This window comes from Odocoileus virginianus, chromosome 2, assembly GCF_023699985.2.
Source record: "Odocoileus virginianus isolate 20LAN1187 ecotype Illinois chromosome 2, Ovbor_1.2, whole genome shotgun sequence".
NCBI lineage: Eukaryota > Metazoa > Chordata > Mammalia > Artiodactyla > Cervidae > Odocoileus > Odocoileus virginianus.
Genome location: NC_069675.1, coordinates 101,508,219 through 101,530,434, shown reverse-complemented (window position 1 = coordinate 101,530,434; position 22,216 = coordinate 101,508,219). Strand labels below are relative to the sequence as shown.

Sequence of the window (22,216 nt, the reverse complement as noted above, 5' to 3'; positions counted from 1 at the left end):
TTGCCTCTCATTCTTACAGGTTCTCCTGAAAGAGCACTCAGCGTTGCCTGCAAGGCTGATAACCCTGGGTGGGGGTGGGGGGTGCAGTGCTGGGGAGGGGACCATCACAGTGAGACGGAGCCTCCGGACAGTCTTGATGGGGAGACCCGACACCACAGGAGCTGGTATGAGTCACACTGCACTCCTCCCAGCTGAACCCACAGAGGCTCCTGAGCCCCCAGCAGAAGCCCATCTTAGGATGGGTGCCTACAGCTGCTCCAGCACCTGGAGAGAACGCTGCAGCGGCAGAGGGAGCTGGCTGACAATGTGGGAACACCCCCAGTTACGGTCAGTCAGCTTAGGTCATGCTTCCGAGCTCCTGACAGCTGTGAAGTTTTGGGGCTCAAGAATAAACTGAAATTCTGGAGAATTCTTAGGAATCCTCCAAATCATAAAGCATTCCATATTCTTAACACTTTACTTATATGTTCTTATATAATTATGAGTGATCATAGTAATAGACAACAAGTCAATTTTCTGAGACAGGGCTATTTTATTTTATTTCTATTTATTTATTTTTTTGACAGAGCTATTTTAATAGCTTCAAGGGGTAATAGAAGGTGTTGAATAAACGCCAAACAAAAATGATTTACAAAATTGAGCTACTATTATAAATATTCAATATTTAAAAGTTATTCTCCAAGTGAAAATTTAAATCACAGAAAGCATTAATTTCCATTAGTCTTGGTCTGTTTCGTAACAAATGTTCTGGACCTGGAAACCTCCATTCGTTTTCAGTGAGGTTGGTCAGACTGTCCAGGGCACATCAAAAGACCTGCGGTGGTACAGTGCAGATGTGCTGATTCATAATAATAGCTTGTTCCCTTTAAAAAAAAATTTTTTTATTTTGAAATAATTATAGATTCATAGCAAGTTATAAAAATAGTAAAGAGAGAGCCATATGCCAGCCCCCACCCCTGGTTATGTAACCACAGCACAGCATCCAGACCAGGAAATTGGTGTCCGTGCGGTGCACTCACGGGACTGCACGTGTGTCCGTGTGAATTTCTATTTCTGCGAGAAACTGGGGGTCATGACAGGGACTGGACTGAACAGTTGGTGGCGTTGGGTGGCAGTGATGTCCCAGCAATGTGAGGAGGAAGCAGCCTCCTGCCTCATTCCTGGTCTTGGGGAAAAGCTCTCAGTCTTTTGTCTTTGAGTAGGGTGTTAGCTGTCAGGTTCTCATGGATGGCCTCTAATACGTTAGGAAGGTTTCTTTCATTTCATATTTGTTGAGAGTTTATATCATAAAAAGATGTTAAATTTTGTCAGTGCTTTTTCTGCATCAATTGTTCTGTTAATGTGATTTATTACACTGATTGATATTCATGAATTGAGTCATTCTTGCACTCCAGGAATAAATCCCACTTGGTCTGGTGTGTAATCCTTTTACTACCCCGCTGAGTTTGGTCAGCTTCTCTTTCATGGAGGATTTTGCACTGTCAGGGTTGCTTGTCTGTAGTTTCTTGTGGTGTCTTGGTCCCACTGTGACTTTGGTAAGGGGGTACTGGTGCTAGCCCCATGGAATGAGTCAGGAAGTGTTCCCTCAGAGTCAGTATTTTGGAAGACTTTGAGGAGGACTGGTATTTATTTTTCTTTAAATGTTTGGTAGAGGATTCTCCCTGGTGGTCCGCTGGTTCAGAATCAGCCTGCCAGTGCAGGGGTGACAGGTCCTCCCTGGTCGGGAAGATTGCGTGTGCTGCAAGGCAGCCCAGTCCATGCGCCACGACTGCCCAGCCCAGCGCTCGGACCCCAGTGCTGCAGCTGCTGCCGGCTGCATCCCCATGGAGCCCGCGCCGCACAGCAAGGGAAGCCTGTGCCCCACAGCCAGAGCGCGGCCCTGCCTGCCGCAGCTGCAGAAAGCCTGTGCCCAGGAGCACAGCCCCAGTGCCGCTCTGGGTCTGTGTCAGTGTGAGATTCTTCTGGTTTCTTAGGCACAGAGCCAGCTGTTGATCAGAGATCTTTCTTCCTCAGAGGAGGCATTTATAGTTATAAACTTCCCTCCTAGCAGGGCTTTCGCTGTGTCCTGTACATTCTGGAATGTTGTGCTTTTGTTTTCATCTGTCTCAAGATATCTCCTCATTTCTTTGTGATTTCTTTGACTCATTGGTTGTTTAAGCATTTAATTTCCATATATTTGTGAATTTTCCACTTTCATACCATTGTGATCAAAAAGATACTTTATGTAAATCCAGTCTTTACCTGCATCCTGAGGAACTTCTATGCAGCTCAAGAAGCAACAGTTAGAAGAACTGGATATGGAACAACTGACTGCTTCAAAATTGGGAAGGAGTGAGTCAAGGCTGTGTATTCTCACCCTGCTTATTTAACTTATATGCAGAATACATCATGCAAAATGCCAGGCTGGATGAACCACAAGCTGAAATCAAGATTGCTGGGAGAAATATCAACAAACTCAGATATGCAGATGATACCACTCTAATGGCAGAAAGTGAAGAGGAACTAAAGAGCCTCTTGATAAGGGTGAAAGAGGAGAGTGAAAAAGCTGGCTGAAAAGTCAGTATTCAAAAAACTAAGATCATGGCATATGATTCCATCACTTCACGGCAAATAAATGGGGGAAAAGTGGAAACACTGACAGACTTTAGTTTCTTGGGCTCTAAAATCACTGCAGATGGTGACTGTAGCCATGAAATTGAAAGACGCTTGCTCCTTGGAAGAAAAGCTATGACAAACATAGACAGCATGTTAAAAAGCAGAGACATCACTTTTCTGAGAAAGATTCGTCTAGGCCGAGCTATGGTTTTTCCAGTAGTCATGTATGGATGTGAGAGTTGGACCATGAAGAAGGCTGAACGCCCAAGAATTGATGCTTTCAAATTGTGATGCTGGAGAAGACCCTTGAGAGTCCCTTGGACTGCAAGGAGATCAAACCAGTCAAACCTAAAGGAAATGAGCCCTGACTATTCACTGGAAGGACTGGTGTTGAAGCTCTAATACTTTGACCACCTGATGGGAAGAGCCAACTCACTGGAAAAGACCCTGATGCTGGGAAAGATTGAAGGCAGGAAGAGAAGGGGGCGACAGAGGATGAGATGGTTGGATGGAATCACCGGCTCAATGGGCATGAGTTTGAGCAAACTCCAGGAGAGAGTGAAAGATGGGGAAGCCTGCCTGACATGCTGCAACCCATGGAACTGCAAAGAATTGGACCCAACTTAGTGACTGAACGACAATGGAAGACCTGCAGCCCGGCACACAGTCTCTTCTGGAGGAGAGGGAGCGTGTGCTGTGCTGTGCTGCTGGGCGTCTGTGACTATGAGGCAGTGTCCCGTCTAGCTTGCATCTGCATTTCCCAGCAGCTGAAAAGTCTGTCTTGTGGCCGCTGGGATGCCTTCTTCTGAGTGCCTGTCAAGTTGCCCACTGTTTGGTGGGGCTGTTACCTTTTCCTTGTCAATGGGCAGTCTGGATACAGTTGCTTTTTTCAGATGAAAATGCAGATATCTTTCCCTCTGTGGCTTGCTTTTTTATTCTTTTAATGATGTCTTTTGACAAATCTTCCTAGGTGGTACCAGTGGTAAAGAATCCACCTGCAATGCAGGAGACACAAGAGACACATATTCCAGCCCTGGGTCAGGAAGATCCTCTGGAGAAGGAAATGGCAACCTGCTCCAGTGTTCTTGCCTGGAGAATCCCATGGACTGATGGGCTGTCGTCCGTGGGGTTGCAAAGAGTTGGACATGACAGCACACATCTAGTTCACGGACTTTGACAAATGCAAGTTGTTAATTCTAATGTGGACCAATATATTTATCTTTTTTTCCTATATTACTGATTTTTGCATTTTATTGAATAAATTTCATCCTATCCCCAAGTCATGAAGAGGTTCTTTTAAAAATGTTATGGTATTACCTGTCAAGTTTACAACCAGTTGGGGATTGGTTTTGATTATGAAATGAATAGAGTCAGGATGCATTTTTCTGTAGGCTCCTCTGCTGACCCAGAGCCCTTGCTCAGAACCACTGGACCCTGCCCTGAGGGCTCCTTTGCTGAAAAGGTGATCACGTCTATGAAGGGTGTTTGTAGAGAGAGGATCCAGGCCGATGGCCTTGTCTTCCAGCTTCAGGGTGTCAGCCACTTCCTCTGGCTTCCGCAGTTTGGAGGAGAGGCTGTGTAACAGCCAGGCTGACAGTGACTCTCCAGGCCTGGGCAGCCCCCACAGAGCCAACTCGGAGTACCTGGCAGTCACCCTGTATCCATGCACTACTCTGGTCCTGTCCATGGCCTGGGCCTTAGGCACACCCCTCCCAGGCACAAGCGGGTCACCACATTCCTAACTGGCTAGGGCTGTAGCCAACGCCTTGAGAGCCCAGAGCACTCTTAGGGGCTGCACATTTTCCCGAGGGCCTCCTCAGAACCCTCGGGTCCAGGCAGAGGCCTAGAGCAGCTGTGCGCCGAGGGTCAGAGAGAGCCCGGCCCCCAGGGCCTCAGGCGGGGCTCCACCGTGCTCCCGCAGCAGGCACGGCCTGCCTGTCCCGCCTCGTCCTCGACTTCCAAGAGGTGAACAAAACTAGTCACCGCAGTGCCCAGGAGTGCCCGCCCTCGCAGGCTGAGGCCCCTCCGGCCCTGAGAGGGCTCCCTCTCTGTCAGACCCTTGTGGGTGCCCGACCCCCAGAGCAGGAGTGCAGCCTTAGTGGGACCAGCGCCGTCCGTCCCGACCCCCAGAGGAGTTGCTCCCCCACTTCCACAGGCTGCTGCCTTTGAGTCAGAGCTGCTCCCCCACAGGTCAGACCAGTGGCCACCTCACAGGCACCACCCTGTGGTTCAATTCACTCACTTAGTCGTGTCTGACTCTGCGGCTCTGTGAACTGCAGCATGCCAGGCCTCCCTGCCCATCACCAACTCCTGAAGCTTGCTCAAACTCATGTCCATCGAGTTGGTGATGCCCTCTGACCTCCCCTTCTCCTCCCACCTTCAATCTTTCCCAGCATCAGGGTCTTTTCTAGTGAGTCAGTTCTTCACATCAGGTGGCCAGAGTACTGGAGTTTCAGCTTCAGCATCAGTCCCTCCAATGAATAGTCAGGACTGATTTCCTTTAGGATTGACTGGTTGCATCTCCTTGATGTCCAAGGGACTCAAGAGTCTTCTCTAGCACCACAGTTAAAAAGCATCAATTCTTTGGCACTCAGCTTTCTTTATGGTCCAACTCTCACATCCATACATGACTGCTAGAAAAACCATAGCTTTGACTAGACGAATCTTTGTCAGAAAAGTGATGTCTCTGCTTTTTATGGTCATAACTTTTCTTCCAAGAAGCAAGTGTCTTAATTTCATGACAGCGGTCACCATCTCCAGTGATTTTGGAGCCCAAGAAAATAAAATCTGTCACTGATGCCATTGTTTCCCCATCTGTTTGCCATGAAGTGATGGAACTGGATGCCATGATCTTAGTTTTTTTAATATTGACTTTTAAGCCAGCTTTTTCACTCTCCTCTTTCACTTTCATCAAGAGGCTCTTTAGTTCTTCTTCACTTTCTGCCATAAGGGTGGTGTCATCTGCATATCTGAAGTTATTGATATTTCTCCCAACAATCTTAATTCCAGCTTGTGCTTCATCCAACCCAGCATTTTGCATGATGTACTCTGCATGTAAGTTAAATAAGCAAAGTGACAATATACAGCCTTGATGTACTCCTTCCCCAATTTGGAACCAGTCTATCGTTCCATGTCCAGTTCTAACTATTGCTTCTTGACCTGCATGCAGATTTCTCAGGAGGCAAGTAAGGTGGTCTGGTATTCCCATCTCTTTAAAAATGTTCCAGTTTGTTGTGATCCACACAGTCAAAGTCTTTGGCATAGTTAAAGCAGTAGTAGGTGTTTTTCTGTAATTCTCTTGCTTTTTCTACATTCCAATGGATGATGGCAATTTAATCTCTGGTTCCTCTGCCTTTTCTAAATCCAGCTTGAACATCTGGAAGTTCTCAGTTCATGTACTGGCTTGGAGAATTTTGAGCATTTCTTTGCTAGTGTGTGAGATGAGTGCAATTGTGCGGTAGTTTGAGCAGTCTTTGGCATTGCCTTTCTTTGGGATTGAAATGAAAACTGACCCTTTTCAGTCCTGTGGCCACTACTGAGTTTTCCAAATTTCCTGGCATATTGAGTGCAGCACTTTCACAGCATCACCTTTTAGGACTTGAAATAGCTCAGCTGGAATTCTATCACCTCCACTAGCTTTGTTTGTAGTGATGCTTCCTAAGGCCCACTTGAATTCGCGCTCCAGGATGTCTGGCTCTAGGCAAGTATTCCACTGTGTGGAACGCGTCCTTATTCTATATGCTGTCAAGAAAGCAGACACTTCCAGTTAAACACAGGTAGTAATTTCCTGTCTCTCCCCTTCTTATTGTGAACCCTCGGGGAAGTCCGTGTGCCAGTGCAGGGAGAGCCTGGGCTCCTCTTGCTGCAGCAGGACTTCTTCATCCTCGGGGCAGTCCAGCAGCCTTCCTGACCCTGAGGGCCACTGTCTCTCAGCTTTTGTCCCCACCCCTGGCAGCCCTCCTGGTTGAGCAGATGTGTCTGTGCGGATAGTAGCTCCCTTCTCCAACAGATCTTCCTGACCCAGGAGTTGAACTGGGGTCTCCCCGTCATTGCATGCGGATTCTTTATTAGCTGAGCTATCAGGGAAGCCCAAAGCGAAAGTCACTCAGTTGTGTCCAGCTCTTTGCAACTCCATGGACTATACAGTCCATGGAATTCTCCAGGGCAGAATAATGGAGTGCGTAGCTGTTCCCTTCTCCAGGGGATCTTCCCAACCCAGGGATCGAACCCAGGTCTCCCACATTGTAGGTGAATTATTTACCATCTGAGGCACGCTGTAGATGGAAGAACAAGCTGACCCCAGAGACACAGCATGTGAAAGCATGCATCTCCATCCTGATAAACCACATCTGCTGGAATCCAGCCCGCCGCTGACTTGGGTTGGGGAAGTTGTCTGGTCTCACATTTTATAAGCTTGTGCTTCCCCTGCCCCCAACACACACACAGTCTCAGAGCTGCAGAAATTCAAGCCCAGTGCGTACAGAGTAAGCGACGGGTTCAGAGAGGCTGCCCACCCCTGCACCTGGCACAGCCCTTCCCGTGGCACGCCGCAGGCTCCCCTGCCCGGAGGGTCTCCTTCAGGGCCACAGGCCCTTCCTCGAGAGCTGTGAGAGGTGTACTGCTTTCCTGAAAAGCAGATTACAGAAGGAAGGGCCTCGCCTATCCTCCAAGGTGGGCTGCCCACAGTTTTCTGCATCTGGTGGTTGTTTTTAGGCCCTGCCCTGCTGCTGACCAGTGACAGCATAAAACAGCGCCTTGGCTCTGCTGCTCTGGACAGGTACGCGGCCTCCACATGGGAACAGCCTGGCCAAGCCCGGCTTCCTGCTCTCAGGGGGACCCTGCCCGGCCACGAAACACAACAGGGTGTCTGTGCCTTCCAGTATCCACGAGTACCGGCTGTCCAGCTGGCTGGGGCAACAGGAGGACATCCATCGGATCGTGCTCTACCAGGCGGACTGCACGCTCACGCCCTGGACCCAGCGCTGCATCCGGCAAGCGGACTGCATCCTCGTCGTGGGCCTGGGCGAGCAGGAGCCCACTGTTGGCGAGGTGAGCTGGCTGCGGGGGTAGTGGGCGGGGCTTCGGCAGGTGGGGCCGGGTAGTGGGCGTGGTCTTTCGGCAGCAGACTGGGCAGGTCCTGGCTAGCGTGACCGGCTCTTTTCTCAGACCAGGTTTGTCTTTCTTCCTTTCAATGAGTATTTCAAGAACTCAGGAAGGGATGAATAGTAAGAACAAACACCCAGACGTTTGCGCTCCACATTTTGAAAACATTTTGCTGTTTTTACCTCTGGCGTTGTTTTAGCAGGAGCAGGCAGATATCTTTGGTTTTTCCAATATCACGTATGGATGTGAGAGTTGGACTATAAAGAAAGCTGAGTGCCGAAGAATTGATGCTTTTGAACTGTGGTGCAGAAGACTCTTGCTAGTCCCTTGGAAAGCAAGGAGATCAACCAGTCAATCCTAAAGGAAATCAGTCCTTACTATTCATTGGAAGGACTGATGCTGAAGCCGAAACTCCAGTACTTTGGCCACCTGATGTAAAGAACTGACTCATTGGAAAAGACCTTGATGCTGAGAAAGACTGAAGGTGGGAGGAGAAGGGGAGGACAGAGGATGAGATGGCTGGATGGGATCACCGACCAATGGACATGAGTTTGAATGAGCTCTGGGAATTGCTGAGGGACAGGGAGGCTTAGCGTGCTGCAGTTCATGGGGTCACAAAGAGTCAGACACGACTGAGCAACTGAACTGAACTGAGACAGATACCATGAAGTAGCCAGTAGCCCACCCCCCAGGTGTTCTCTTGTAAAGCCAGAGTCTCATTTTACTATGTGTGTATGTGGCACTGTTTTTTATGTAAATAGTGTTCTACTTTATACTATCTTTGTTGGTTTGTTGTTCAGTCACTAAGTTTTTTGTTCAGTCCCTAAATTGAATCAGACCCTTTGCAACCCCATGGACTGCAGCATGCCAGGCTTCCCCGTCCTTTGGTGTCTCCCAGAGTTTGCTCAATTTCATGTCCATTGAGTCGGTGATGCTATCTAACCATCTCACCATACGCTACCTCCTTGTCCTTTTGCCATCAATCTTTCCCAGCATCATGGTCTTTTCCAGTGAGTTGGCTCTTTTCCATCAGGTGGCCAAAGTATTGGAGCTTCAACTTCAGCAACTATCCTTCTAATGAATATTTAGGGTTGATTTCCTCTATGACTGATTAGTTTGATCTCCTTGCAGTTCAAAGAACTCTCAAGAGTCTTCTCCAGCACCACAATTTGAAAGCATCAGTTATTCGGCACTCAGCCTTCTTTATGGTCCAGCTCTCACATCCATATGTGACTACTGGAAAAACCATAACTTTGACTATATGGACCTTTGTTGGCAAAGTGATCTCTCTGCTTTTTAATACATTGCCTAGGTTTGTCATAGCTTTATTTCCAAGGAGCAAGAGTCATTTAATTTCATGGCTGCAGTCACTGTCTGCAGTGATTTTGGAGCCTAAGAAAATAAAATCTGTCACTGCTTCTAGTTTTTCCCTTTCTGTTTGCCATGAAATGATGGGACTGGATGCCATGATCTTAGCTTTTTTGAATATTGAGTTTCAAGCCAACTTTTTCACTCTCTTTCACCCTCATCAAGAGGCTCTTTAGTTCCTCTTTACTTTCTGCCATTAGAGTGGTATCATCTGCATATCTGAGGCTGTTGATATTTCTCCTGGAAATCTTGATTCCAGCTTGTGATTCATCCAGTCCAGCATTTTGCAAGATGTACTCTGCATATGGGCTTCCCCAGTGGCTCAGAGGTAAAGAGTTCGCCTGCAATGCAGGAGCTACGGGTTTGATCCCTAGGTCGGGAAGATCCCCTGAAGAAGGGCATTGCAACCCACTCTGGTATTCCTGCCTGGAGAATCCCATGGACAGAGGAGCCTGGTGGGCTACAGTCCTTGGGATCACAAAGAATCAGACACGACTAAAGGGACTTAGTAAGCACACATGCACTCTGCATATAAACTAAATAAGCAACGTGACAATACACAGCCTTGTTATATTCCTTTCCCAATTTGGAACCAGTCAGTTGTTCCATGTAAGGTTCTAACTGTTGTTTTTTGACCTACAGACTGGTTTCTCAGGATGCAAGTAAGGTGGTCTGGTTTTCCCATATCTTTAAGAAGCTTCCACAGCTTGTTGTGATCCACACCATTAAAGGCTTTAGTGTAGTCAATGAAGCAGAAATAGATGAAGCAGAAATTCTCGGGAATTTCCTTGCTTGTTCTATGATCCAACGGATGTTGGCAGTTTGATCTCTAGTCCCTCTGTCTTTTCTGAATCCAGCTTGTACATCTGGAAGTTCTCAGCTCACATGCTGCTGAAGCCTATGCCATCTTGAAATCTCCTTTTTTCCTCAACGCTCACACTGCTGAGCTCTATCCATATTGCTTTACTCGTCTCATGGCTGTTTAGTTTCTGTTTGTGAACGCCCCGCCATCTGTCTGTTCTGTCGGCGGACTGTGAACTTTCCTTACTACACGCATGTGCAAGGGTGTCTTCAGGGCACCACCTAGAAAAGCTGCTGAGCCAGAGGCTGTGTCTTGAGGTTCACAGAGCTGCCGGACCCCACTGCAGTCAGCTGTGCTGCTGGGCAAGGCCTGGGGCTCCATGCTCGTTGCCCTGCACCCAAAGTCCCACATCGCCAGCTTCCTGGGTGTCAAACGGAATCTTTGTCTCTTTGCTTTGTGTCCGTCCTCTGTCCGCATCTCACGTTCCGCCCCGTCCTGGGTCAGCTACAAACTCGTCATCTCTGCTGCGGGTTCCAGTTGTGCCAGGAGTGGTGCCCCTTTGCCGAAGAAGGTTGCAGCGTGTGTTCATGAGGCCATGTTAGAGAAGTAGAGGGCGGTGCCCTCCCTGCCTGCAGGCCCCCACAGCTCGGTGGGCACGCAGCCGCAACCCCCGGGGCCTGGCTTCAAAGAGGAAGGGCCCAGCGCACTGCAGCTGGGCCGGTGCCGCGACCCTTGTGGGCTGGTGGGCGAGGCGGCGTCCAGCCTGGGGCCGCCGTGGGCTGGGGCTCTGCGGGGCTGGCTGACTCATGGCTCCGCTTGCCCTCAGCTGGAGCGGATGCTGGAGACCTCCGCCGCGCGCGCCCAGAAGCAGCTGGTGCTGTTGCACCGGCAGGACGGGCCCGCGCCAGCCCGCACTGTGGACTGGCTCAACATGCGGGGCTGGTGCTCCGGCCACCTGCACCTCTGCTGCCCTCGCCGAGTCTTCTCCAGGAGGAGCCTGCCCAAGCTGGTGAGCTGGGACACCGGGGCCCCAGGGCCTGCTTCCTGCCCTCCCTCCACCTCTGACCCCAGCCCGCGGCGCTGATGGGGCTCTCATTTCTGCCTGAGCCTGGTTATTGGGTGGCGGCACCTCTGATGGAGGAGCCCCCACTGGGGGCCAGAACCGAGCCCTGGGGCCTCAGGTTGTCCCTGCCTCCTCCTTTGGACAGAAAAAGCCACAAATCCTGAGGCACCTCTTCCTCGGGGTCCTCAGCCCTGGAGACTGGGCACGGTCCACAGTGGGAGCAGGGGCCCTTCAGCGCGGTGGACACAGACTGACTATGGTGTCAACGCCCAGACGTCCAGGCCCTGCACACCCTCCACGCAGGGTGGTAGGTGTCAGCTGGGCCCAGGGCCGTGGGCCCCTCCCAGGCGAGCCCAGCACTCAGGTGCTGACGCAGGACCGCCGGCCTGTCCTGGAGGCAGGTTTGGGTCGTGAGTCAGGGAAAGCATCGGGTCAGGTCGGCCCTGTCTGCTGGCCTCTCTTGTAGGTGGAGCTGTACGAGCGGGTCTGCCAGAGGCCCCCGGACCGGCACTCGGACTTCTCCCGCCTGGCAAGAGTGCTGACCGGCAACGCCATTGCCTTGGTCCTTGGGGGAGGGGGCGCAAGGTGAGTCCCACCTTCCCATGCCCGTCCCTGCATGTGGGTGTGTGGGGGTGTGGGGGTGTGTGGGAGCGTGGGCAAGAGTGTGTGTACGTGGCTCTGTGTGTGGGCATCTGTGTGTGTGCATGACTGTGGTTGTGTGGGTGACTGTGTGTGTGCATGGGCGTGTGTGTGTGTGCGTGACTATGTGTGCATGGGCATGGGTGTGTGTGCATGACTGTGTGTGTGCATGGGCGTGGGTGTGTGTGCATGGGCGTGTGTGTGTGTGCATGGGCATGGGTGTGTGTGCATGACTGTGTGTGTGTGCATGGGCATGACTGTGTGTGCATGGGCGTGGGTGTGTATGCATGACTGTGTGTGCATGGGCATGTGTGTGTGTGTGCATGGGCGTGTGTGTGTGCGTGACTGTGTGTGTGTGCATGGGCATGACTGTGTGTGCATGGGCGTGGGTGTGTATGCATGACTGTGTGTGCATGGGCATGTGTGTGTGTGCGTGACTGTGTGTGTGTGCATGGGCATGGGTGTGTGTGCATGGCAGTGTGTGTGTGTAGGTGCAAGGGTATGGGTGTGTGTGCATGGGCATGTGTGTGTGCATGGCTGTGTGTGCATGGGTCCTCGTGCGCTCCGCACGCACAGATGTGGCCCCTCCACAGAGGCCGCAGGAGAGTGTGTCTCTTCCTGGTCGTCTCCTCTTTCCTCTGGCCTTTGGGTGAGCGTCTCTCTGCTTTATGAAACAGGGATCTGCTCTGCTCACGACCCTCTGAAGCAGCCTTTAGCTCCTTGGGCTGGTGGGTGGGTTCCTTTAAGGATGTTGAGCCCAAAGAACTTGAACCCCAGGTTGTTCTGACACTTGCTGCCCTTCTCCTGATGTGTGTTAAAGTGAAATTTACACGCGGGGCAGAAATGGAGCGGCAGGTGTGTGGTGAGGGTGCTACAGGCCCAGGCTGCCAGCTGAAGCGATGGCGCGCGCAGGGGCAGTGCAGCACCTGTACTGGATTCCTGTTCCCTGAGGGCTGGTCCCAGGGCCGGGGGGCCCTGCAGCCTGGAGCCCAGGCCCCTGGGCATGGTGGACATTCAGGGCACTCCTTGGGCTGGCCGCCTTGTGCTGCTTCCCTGGCGCCGGCCCTGCTCGTGGTGCTGGCCGCCTGTCCCTGGGGCCCAGTGGAGGGGCCTGGCTCACCACCTCCCTTGGCTGGAGGATACTCCTTGCGGAGTGAGCTGGAGGAAAGAGGAGCCCAAAGGGCGGACGCCCCTTAGAGTCACGGTGGGCACCCACCCTGTTCAGCTTCTCCACTCCTCGGCAAATCATAGCTGGATGAGGTCTGAGAAATAATGCAGATGAGCCTCAGAACTGCTTGTCTAACTGGACTCATGCTCCTCGCTTCCCTAGGACTGGAGATGCTGAGGCTCGAAGCTCTGGCCTGAGACCCTTCGGAAAGGGAAACGGGCGGATGCGGGTCCACCTGGAGACCCCGCCCCTAGCTCCAGCTTCCTCCCTGGTCTCATCTTCCTTCACAGTGCATGTTGCTGCCTGTTGCTGCCCCGCTCCGAGGGCTGGCTGGGACGCCTGGCACCGGGGCCTCAGGCTGCTGGGGAGGACCCCACAGGCTGAGGCATGTGGTGACGCTGGTGCCCCCAGTGTGGCCTGGCCTGGGGTGGGGGGCTAGTGAGCACTGTGCCTGTTCATCTTGGGTAATTCAGAGGCATCATTAGTGCCATGTTTTTACTTGAAAGCTGAGCTAGTGGGCCTGGAAAACCAGGCAATTTGCTCAGAGTTGCCAGGTTAGGGGGGGCACTCAGGTACTTTCTGTGGGCTGGGACAGTGAGGTGCCTGGAGCAGCTGGTCCAGACTTGGACCTGGTTTCCTGCAGCATTTTTAATGAAAATTTAATCACAGTGGCATTTGTGTGATTAATGCCACTACAGTGGCCCTAATAAACACTACAGTAAGGCCCTGCAGTGTTTGTGTAGCACACAGTGCCTTCCGCCCATCCTGCCTGTCAGCAAATCCAGAGTTGTCCCAAGACAGCGTCCTCCAGACAGTCATTTCAGCTGCTCCACAGCTGTTTCCTCGTTTACATTCTCTGTTTCATCACAGAGCATAGTTGATTTACAATAGTGGATCAGTTTCAGGTTCATGGGAAAGTGATTCAGTTATACATGCACACACATATATATTCTTTCCCATTGTGGATTATTACAGGATAGTGAGCATAGTTCCTTGTGCTATGCTGTAGGACTTTGTTGTTTGTTTTTGTCTTTTTCATTTTTTTCAGTTCTAAATTATTGAGTTCTAAGCCCGCCCAAACATACACAAACTCAGACTCGGTCCATCTCTGTCATCTGTCCTCTGTCTGCCTCCTCCTCAGCTCAGGGTCCCGGTCAGCCAGTGCGCACTGTTGGCACTGTTAGGATGAGGTGGGGCTTGTCCCGGCGGAGCCTGTCTCCCCTGGGGGGATGTAGCTGCCGCTGGCTGCCGCCTGAGCACAGTTCGCCCGGTGCCGCTGCAGGCCCCGCCCCGTCTCGGCGCGCCCCGCCCCCTCTCTGCTCTGCGCCCGCGGAGCTCCGCTGTGCTGGGCAGCGGCCTCCTCCTGGGCACACTGCTGAGGCGCTGCCCGTGTCTCCTGTTTCCAGCTCCATTTCTGGGTACTGTGTCTTCCTCTCTCTCTTGCTGTATTACTGATTCTGTTAGAGTTCATGCTCTAGAAATTTCCTTGAGAGCAGATGCCGGGAGCATGCTTAGCAGAGAGTGTGCTGGTTCTGTGCGCACTTGCGGGACAGTCTGGTTGTGGGATTCTGAATGGAAGTGGTTTCCCTGGGAATTCTTTGCATTGTCCATGCAGCCTCTAGGATTGCTGTGAAGTCCGGTGTCATTTTGTTCCCAAGGCCTGTACCCTCTGGGTCTTGCAGGCGAGGCTCTTCATTCTCGTGTTTCTGAGAGCACATGATGAGGTGCCTGGGCCTCGCAGTCTGAGTTTCTCTGAGGATGTCGGTGCTCGCCTGCCGAGTTCCCTGCCCTGTACCGGCCTGTGTCTGTCCGGCCATGAGCTCTGTCTGTGTCTCTGTGCCCTGGCTGCCCCTGCAGCGTCGCTGCCTGGACTCTTTGGGCTCCACACGGCGCTGGTCCTCCTGCTGTCAGCGGACTTTGGGTTGTGTTCTAGGTTTGGTTAATATGCACAGAATGGCTGTCAGCATTTGCACACGAATCTTCCTTGTGCGATAACACCTAGGAGCGGACCACCTCTGCCTGGAGTAGTTGAATATATCCAACCCCCCAGAGGCTGTGAGAGCCTGGGCTGCCCACGCTTCTGTCACCCTTGGCCTTGTCAGGGCGAGCATGGCCACACTCCTGGTGCTGCTGGGACCTGGTCTGCATCCCTGAGCTCGGGCTCCGGGGCCTCCTTTGCCGCTGGCGTGTCCTCTGCTGTTTTGTTGGAGGGGTTGTGTGTAGCCCGGATACAAGTCTTCTGCCAGATGTGTTTACTACTGATACTGTCTCCAGTCTTTGACTTTTGTTTTCTAGTGGCTGTTTTTGATGAGATCATTTAACCTGGTGAAGTGGGATTTCCCAGGTTCTTACAGTTTAACCTCTGGGGCTCGGGGGCTCTTGCCGGGACCTTATCTTCTCAAAGCTTGTGCTTCTGGGCCTGCGATCCCCCCGCAGCTGCCACCTCTGAGTGGCAGTGCTCTCGGTGGGTGAGAGTCTTCTCCCTCATATCGCTCCCTCCCTGCTGGGCTGCCACGGCATCCGGCTCAGGGGCCAGCACCTGCCCAGGTGTGGGCCGCGCTGGGGCCTGCTGCCCTGACTGCACCGCACGCCGTCTCCCTTGCCCTGGCTCTGCAGGGAGCCTCTGTAGGAAATCATCAGGCAGTGCAATTCCTTCACCCTCCCTGTCCTTGAAATTGTTTTGATTGTCCTCATTCCTCTGCACCTCCACGTAAATTTTAGAATCATCCAAGTACTTTATGGGTTTTTGCTATTGTAAATGGTTTGCTTTAAATTTCATTTTAAATTGTCTGTTGCCAATATGTAGAAATAGAAATGATATTTGTAAATATGTCATCTTACAACCTTGGTGAATTCATTTCTTCTATTTCCTTTTTTGTAGTTCTTTTGCATCTTTTATATATATAGTTATGTCTTCCAAGAATAAAGATAATACTTCCTCTTTCTTTCCAAAGTACGTACATGCCTTTGCTTCTCTTCCTCGTCTGTTGCACTGGTTTGAGCCTCCCGCAGGTCTGGCCTGCAGCATCAGGACCGCACTCCCTTTAACGGCTGAGTGCCACACAGCTGCTGGTCTCCGAGACGCCCTGTACAGGGCTGAGAGCGCGCCTTCTGTTCTCAGCCGGCCGGGGCTTGTTTTTCTGCGTCTGTGGGACTCGGTGACTTACTCCTGTGTTCTGTTGATGTGATGGATCGCACCGAGTGATCCTAGCGTCCCCTCCCTGGGACAGGCTCATCGGCCTGTGGCCCTGCCAGGCCTGCCAGGCCCTCGGGTCCGTGGGAGGCGCGCTGTGCTTGTCCCCGCCTGAAATGCAGGCAGGTTTGTTTGCCGCTGCTTCTGTTGTCTGGAAGGTCTTAATGTGGCTTGTGCTATTCTTTCTTATATGTTTAGTACAATTCACTAGTAAACTCATCTGGACATGAAATTTCGTGAGGATTCAAGAATTAAAAATCCACTTATTTTGATGTTTATAGGACTATCCAGGTTTTCTACTTTTAGTGTCAGGTCTGGTAAGCTGTGTTATTCATAACTTGTGTTATAAATGTGTTCATTTTATCTGATCTTTCCTACTTGAGGCACAAAGTTACCATTAACTTCTTAACTGGAGCATCTGTACAGATGTCCCTTATCAGTCCTGAGGTTAGTTATGACGACCACCTGTCTCCGCCCCCAACTTCTCTGTCCCTCCCATCCCCACGTCTCTCTCTCCCCTTCTTTTTACTTTTCTGGATCAGTCTTACCAGGAGCTATCAACTAAATTAGTCTTTTCAAAGCACTTACTTGTAGCTTTCAGGGTTCTCTCTATTATATGTTTGTTTTCTGGTTCATTAATTTCTGGTCTTTATTATTTCCTTAATTTTGCTCTCTTCGATTTAAGCTGTTGTTTCTTTCCTGACTTATGGGCCAGCAGACGCTGTCTGAGAAGGGCCGGGTGGCAAGGCCGCAACCTCCCAGTCAGCGTGGGCAGGCTGCAGCTCTGGGTGCTGCCCCTTGGAGGTAACATGCCTTTTTGTTCTCAGTCTGGTCTAAAGTTTTCTTCACCTTGGGTTTTCCACAGTGTAGGAATGGTTCGCTTTTTTAATTTATGCTCTGTGTTTAGAATGCTTCTTGAACCCAAGGCCTGATGTCAGTCGTCAGTTCTAGACCTCCCCGACCTCCCTGTCTCTCGGGTGTTGCTCTGTCTGCCCCTACCATCCGTCCCTACCCCCGCTGCGGTCCTGGGGTCTCTGCTTCTCCCAAGTGGTGTTTCTGGTTGTGTGGTGGATGCCCCGCAGAAGTCGGGAGACAAGCCTCTGCCTGTCCCGGAGCCAGCCCCAGCGCCCCCACAAGGAGGCTGAGCGCCGGCTGCCGCTCAGGAGCGTCGCTGCCCCTGTCCGAGTTGCCACCTTTGCCCCACTTCCCACGACGTGTGCAGGACGTGGGCGCTGAGGGTGGGCAGGACAGGACGGCCGTCCTGGGTTCTGGCGGGCAGAGCGGGCGCTGACTTCCTGCTCCTGTCGGTGTAGAGGCTGCGCACAGGTGGGCATCATCCGGGCCCTGACGGAGTGCGGCATCCCCGTGGACATGGTCGGAGGGACGTCCATCGGGGCCTTCATGGGCGCCCTGTACTCGGAGGAACGCAGCTATAGCCAGATCCGCATCCGGGCCAAGCAGTGGGCGGAGGTGAGGCCCTGTGGGGGCAGGGCCGGCAGGGGCCTGGGGACGGGCGGCCCCTGCAGGTGACTCTGCAGCGTGGCTGGGGGGGGCAGGGAGGGCACAGCGAGGACTTCAGTGCTGGGGGCGGCGGCTCTGGTGCCTGGTCTTGTGACTGAGCACTGGTTAGCGCACCACAATGCACCGGACTTCCATGCCCATCGGGGCACCAGTGCTGGTAGGCAGGCAGAGGAGGCCTGGGGCTGGAGATCTGTGTGGCAAGGGCAGGGCAGGGCAGGGCGCACAGCTTGAGGCCTGCCCCTTCCAATAATTCCTGCAGGCTTCGGGGCTGTCCGCTGTTGTCTGGCATCTGGCCCTGAGATATTCAGGCTTGGCGTGTGGGGTAGATAGAGGGGGTTGGGTGTGGACTCTGGAAGGGCTGGGTGGGCCCTGGGCTGTCTCTCTCCCTGGGTGTGTGAGACCCCAAATATCAGAGAGTAAGAAGTACACATTGTTGACACAGTGGGCCCTGTAGTGAACGGGTGCCAGAGGACAGCCCAGAATCTGGGGCCTGGGCAGACAGAGGGACGGCGGGGGAGGGGCGCTTCACCCGCCCTCCTAAGTGTTCTGTCTGTTTTGGGGAGCAGGACGGAGCCCTCGCTGAGACTGTGAGAGGGCTCGGAAGTGGCATTCTCATTTTTAAAAGAAAAGGAGCTGGTCAAGCTCTGTGCAGAAGCTCTCAGAGCAGGCTATTTGCCCAACGCACTGTCCCCGAAGCTCCTGTTCCTGAGGACAGCCTGCGAGGGCAGTGGCCCCAGGGGACAGTGAGGGTCCATCCTCAGTGAGGGCCCAGAGACAGCCGGGCAGGTCTCTCCCTTCTTCACCCTGCTGGTCTGGGGGTGTGGGAACAGCCATGGAACTTCGGGCCTGATATCCTGCCATCCTGAGTGTGTGCTGGGCCACGGGAGCCTGCTGGGCAGCCCCTGCGTGGGTGTTGGGCGGGAACCCACGGGTCACCCTGCGACCCTGCCTGTGGGCCCGTGGAGGGGCGTGGGGGGCGGTGCCAAGCAGGGGCTGCCTCAGGAGGGAGGGGCTTGTTGGCCACAGAGGACCCAGGGGATGCCAGGCCGTCCTGGGTCCCTGTCCTCCGAGAGCACATGTGCTCCTGCTCGTCCTGGTCCCCACGTGAGTACGTGGGCACGTGCCCCCCTCCACCTGCAGCCCCTGACCCTCCCGGGTCTGTCTGGGGAGGGAGGAGGCCCCTTCCTCTTCACCCCGAGCCCTGAAGGGTCAGGTGCTCCTGGTCCTGTGCTCACAGGCCGAGTTGTCCGGCCTCACTGAGGAGGGTGGGTCTCTGTTCCCCGGTGTCCCGGGGCTTCAGCCATGAGGCCCTCGGCAGGGCCCTGCTTCTGTCAGGGGGATGGAGCGCCTGCCCTGGCAACCAGGCATGGGCAGCAGTGGGCATGCAGCCAGCCCTGGGCCTGGATGGCCTCGTCCCAGCGTGCCCACAGCTGGTCCCTCTGAGCGGGCAGCAAGGGCCCAGTCGGTCAAGCTTGCCGGGGGTCAGTGGCTGCTCCCCTGGGACCTCCAGGCCCTGTCACTCTGGCCATGGTGTTTGCTCCCCCAGGCCCTGGGTACTTCTTGGAGGCCCCCATTCTGGCTTGCAGGAAGCAGGTGTGTCCGTGTGCCCACTCCCTTCTCCTGACGCAGGCTCTTGGTGGTCCCGTTGGGTTGGCTGCTGCCTGTGCCTACAGGCAGGGGTGTGTGCCCCTTCTCCTCCAGGGGCCTCATGTGTGCCCTGTGTGCCCCCCCAGGACATGATGTCGATGGTGAAGACCATGCTGGACCTGACCTACCCCATCACTTCCATGTTCTCGGGGGCTGGCTTCAACAGCAGCATCTCCAGCGTCTTCAAGGACAGGCAGATCGAGGTGCTCCCCCCCCCCACCTAGGGACTGCCCTGGGAGCCCCAGCAGAGTTCACAGTCTCCGCCTGCCTGGGTCTGGATGCCCTGGGCCCTGAGAATCAAGGGCTGGTAGCCTGGGTTGGTCCGTCTGAGTCCTGTCCCCTCACAGGACCTGTGGATCCCGTACTTCACCATCACCACGGACATCTCCGCCTCTGCCATGCGGGTCCACACGGACGGTGAGTGCCTCCTCCCAGGGGGGGTGGAGTGGCTCCAGGAAAGGGGTGCACCCCAGAGAAGGCAAGGGACTCGGGGAGGTCTGAACAAGATGACTCTGCTGCGGGGCTGAAGGCTGCAGGGTCCCCAGTGGAGACGGGGGCAGAGTGAGGCATGAGGGTCATGGCTGTGTACAGATCACACTCAGTGTCTGGCACAGCTTGATGGGGATCCCGGGGAAAGCCGACCCATGAGTGGGCAGCTGAGGGCCCTTTTCCAGGCCAGAGTGTTGGGGAGCCTCTTGAAATGAGTCTGGTTGGAAGTGAGAGGGGTGGCAGAGCCAGCAGAAGGTCGTGGCCAGGGGAGATGTGGGGAGGCCCAGAGCAAGTCCGGCCCTGCCAGCTCCCTCTGAGGGGGAGGGTGCCCAGGAATGGTGTCATCTGCCCGGCCTGGTGCCCTTCACCAGGCCAGGTGTGCAGGGGGCTCAGGACCTGTCTGGGCGAGGCTCTGAGCTGATGGCAGCGGAAGTCTGCTTTCCTCTCCCGGACTCCTCTGCACACCCTTCCAGGATCGCTGTGGCGGTACGTGCGTGCCAGCATGTCCCTGTCGGGCTACATGCCCCCACTCTGTGACCCTAAAGATGGGCACCTGCTGATGGACGGGGGCTACATCAACAACCTCCCAGGTACTGGGTGGGTGGGGAGGGGTGCCCGCCTGCCTTGACCCCACAGCTCCGTGTGCCCGTCGCTGGGGCAGTGCAGGAGGCGCGCAGACACGCTCCCGGCAGATGGCTCCGTTGCCGGCTCCACAGAGCTCAGAGCAAGGCCAAGTGGCGGCCGGTGCAATTAGGGCCCATCTGTGCCCACAGCGAGAACTAACAGCCTGCAGGTGTCGGAGCTGCTGTGGGCACGGCCCCTCCTGGGGCACGCCGGTCACCTGTTGGACAGCTCTGCGCTCGCCAGCGCCGGCACAGGCCTCGGTGTGTCAGTGGAGAGGAGACCTGCCCCGCAGGCCGGCGTGCTCCCCCAGCACCTCTCAGGCAGGCTCTGCGCCCACCCCTAGCTCTGCCCCAGCCTCCCCTCAGCTGTGCTCCCACCCAAGGCTCTGCACACCTGTCCCCATTGGTCACCAGGCCACCTCCTCCCCAGCGGATGTGGCCAGGTCAATGGGGGCAAAGGTGGTGATTGCCATCGATGTGGGCAGCCGGGATGAGACAGACCTCACCAACTACGGGGACGCGCTCTCGGGATGGTGGCTCTTGTGGAAGCGCTGGAATCCCTTGGCCACGAAGGTCAAGGTGGGCCCAACCCCGCCTGCCATGGCCGCTCCTCCCCACGCCCTGGTGCCCACGACCCTGAGACCCTGAAACAGGCAGGGAGGGAATAGTGCCTTCCAGGCTCTGGGTCCAGTAGGGGGTTGTCCCTGCCTGCCTGGGACCAGCTATGGGGAGGGGGACATGTGTAAAGGCTCCAGACCCCCTGGTGGATGCCTGGCCCCCTCCACAGGTCCAGCAGAAATAGTCTCCCCATGGGGGAGGGGAGGGGATGGAGGGGCCAGGGAAGAAACAGTGGCTCTGCCCAGACAGAGGCCGGGAGCCACGCGGGGACAGGACAGCCACACTTAGTGCTGCCGCCTGGCAGGTGCTGAACATGGCTGAGATCCAGACGCGCCTGGCCTATGTGTGCTGTGTCCGGCAGCTGGAGATGGTGAAGAGCAGTGACTACTGCGAGTACCTGCGCCCCCCAATTGACAGCTATGGCACCCTGGAGTTCAGCAAGTTTGATGAGATCTGCGTGAGTGTCCAGGCCGGCTGCACCCCGGGCCCCCCTGCCCTCCCATCCCCATCATGGGGTTCCCCTGTGTGTGCAGGAGGTGGGGTACCAGCATGGCCGGACAGTGTTTGACATCTGGGGTCGCAGCGGTGTGCTGGAGAAGATGCTGCAGGACCGGCAGGGGACAAGCAAGATGAAGGCGTGGGACGTGAGTGCCTGAGCAGGCGGCTCCTCCCCACCTTGACCCCTCCTCTGGTCCTCGCCCTGCGGCACCTCGGCACCTCCGCTCAGCCACTTAGGAGGGCAGGGGGCCCCTGCCCCTCCCAGGGGCCAGAAGGCAGGGGCCTCTTCTGACTCTCCACCTGGGAAGTGCTCATCGGGCGAGGCTGGTGCTCTGGGTGGGGGCTGCTCAGGACTCTGTCCGTCATCCATGCCCCCCTCCGACTCGGAGGCTGGGACCACGGAGGGTCACAGAGAGGGCAGGGTGCAGTCAGGAGCAGGTCAGATGTCTTCTTCGCCTCTGCCCCCAGGTCCTCACCTGCCCCAACGCCTCCTTCACGGACCTTGCTGAGATTGTATCACGTATCGAGCCTGCCAAGGTGGCTGCAGGGGACGGTGAGTTGGACCCTGAGACAGACATGCCCAACAGCTGGGGGTGGTGGTGGCAACGTCCCCTCCTGACCCTCACTCTGAATAAGCTGCCCTGGGCACCAGGCTCCCTCCAGCAGCCCCTAGACCTGGTTGGCGCACAGTGGGACCCCTGCCTGTGTGTGGCCCGCCCCTGCTCTCAGGAGGTGACCCACACGGCCCTGCTCTCTGCCCAGATGAGTCTGACTACCAGACTGAGTACGAGGAGGTGTTGCTGGGAGGCCCCAAGGACGCGTACGTTGACTTCCAGAGTGCCCCAGCCGACCAGGGCTCCGACTCGGTGAGCTGCCTGGACACCCTGTG

General features: G+C 54.7%; 1 protein-coding gene across 11 annotated transcripts in view; it reads left to right on the top strand.

Annotated features, from left to right (window-relative positions):
* The window catches only part of PNPLA7 (patatin like phospholipase domain containing 7), a 76,151-nt gene that overhangs the window by 53,464 nt on the left and 471 nt on the right, over nt 1–22,216 (top strand). For 9 of the 11 annotated variants that reach the window (XM_070456608.1, XM_070456620.1, XM_070456617.1 and 6 more), the window contains 14 exons: nt 7,309–7,372; nt 7,476–7,644; nt 10,695–10,877; nt 11,077–11,238; nt 11,398–11,516; nt 17,245–17,401; nt 19,186–19,302; nt 19,447–19,516; nt 20,062–20,178; nt 20,642–20,790; nt 21,134–21,286; nt 21,363–21,473; nt 21,796–21,880; nt 22,090–22,193. In XM_070456608.1, coding sequence (XP_070312709.1) covers nt 7,309–7,372; nt 7,476–7,644; nt 10,695–10,877; nt 11,077–11,238; nt 11,398–11,516; nt 17,245–17,401; nt 19,186–19,302; nt 19,447–19,516; nt 20,062–20,178; nt 20,642–20,790; nt 21,134–21,286; nt 21,363–21,473; nt 21,796–21,880; nt 22,090–22,193 — 1,760 coding nt within the window. Of the gene's footprint in view, nt 1–7,308; nt 7,373–7,475; nt 7,645–10,694; nt 10,878–11,076; nt 11,239–11,397; nt 11,521–12,900; nt 13,917–17,244; nt 17,402–19,185; nt 19,303–19,446; nt 19,517–20,061; nt 20,179–20,641; nt 20,791–21,133; nt 21,287–21,362; nt 21,474–21,795; nt 21,881–22,089; nt 22,194–22,216 lie in introns of those variants that run through there. The other 2 variants (XM_070456655.1, XM_070456663.1) reach the window with 2 other exon arrangements.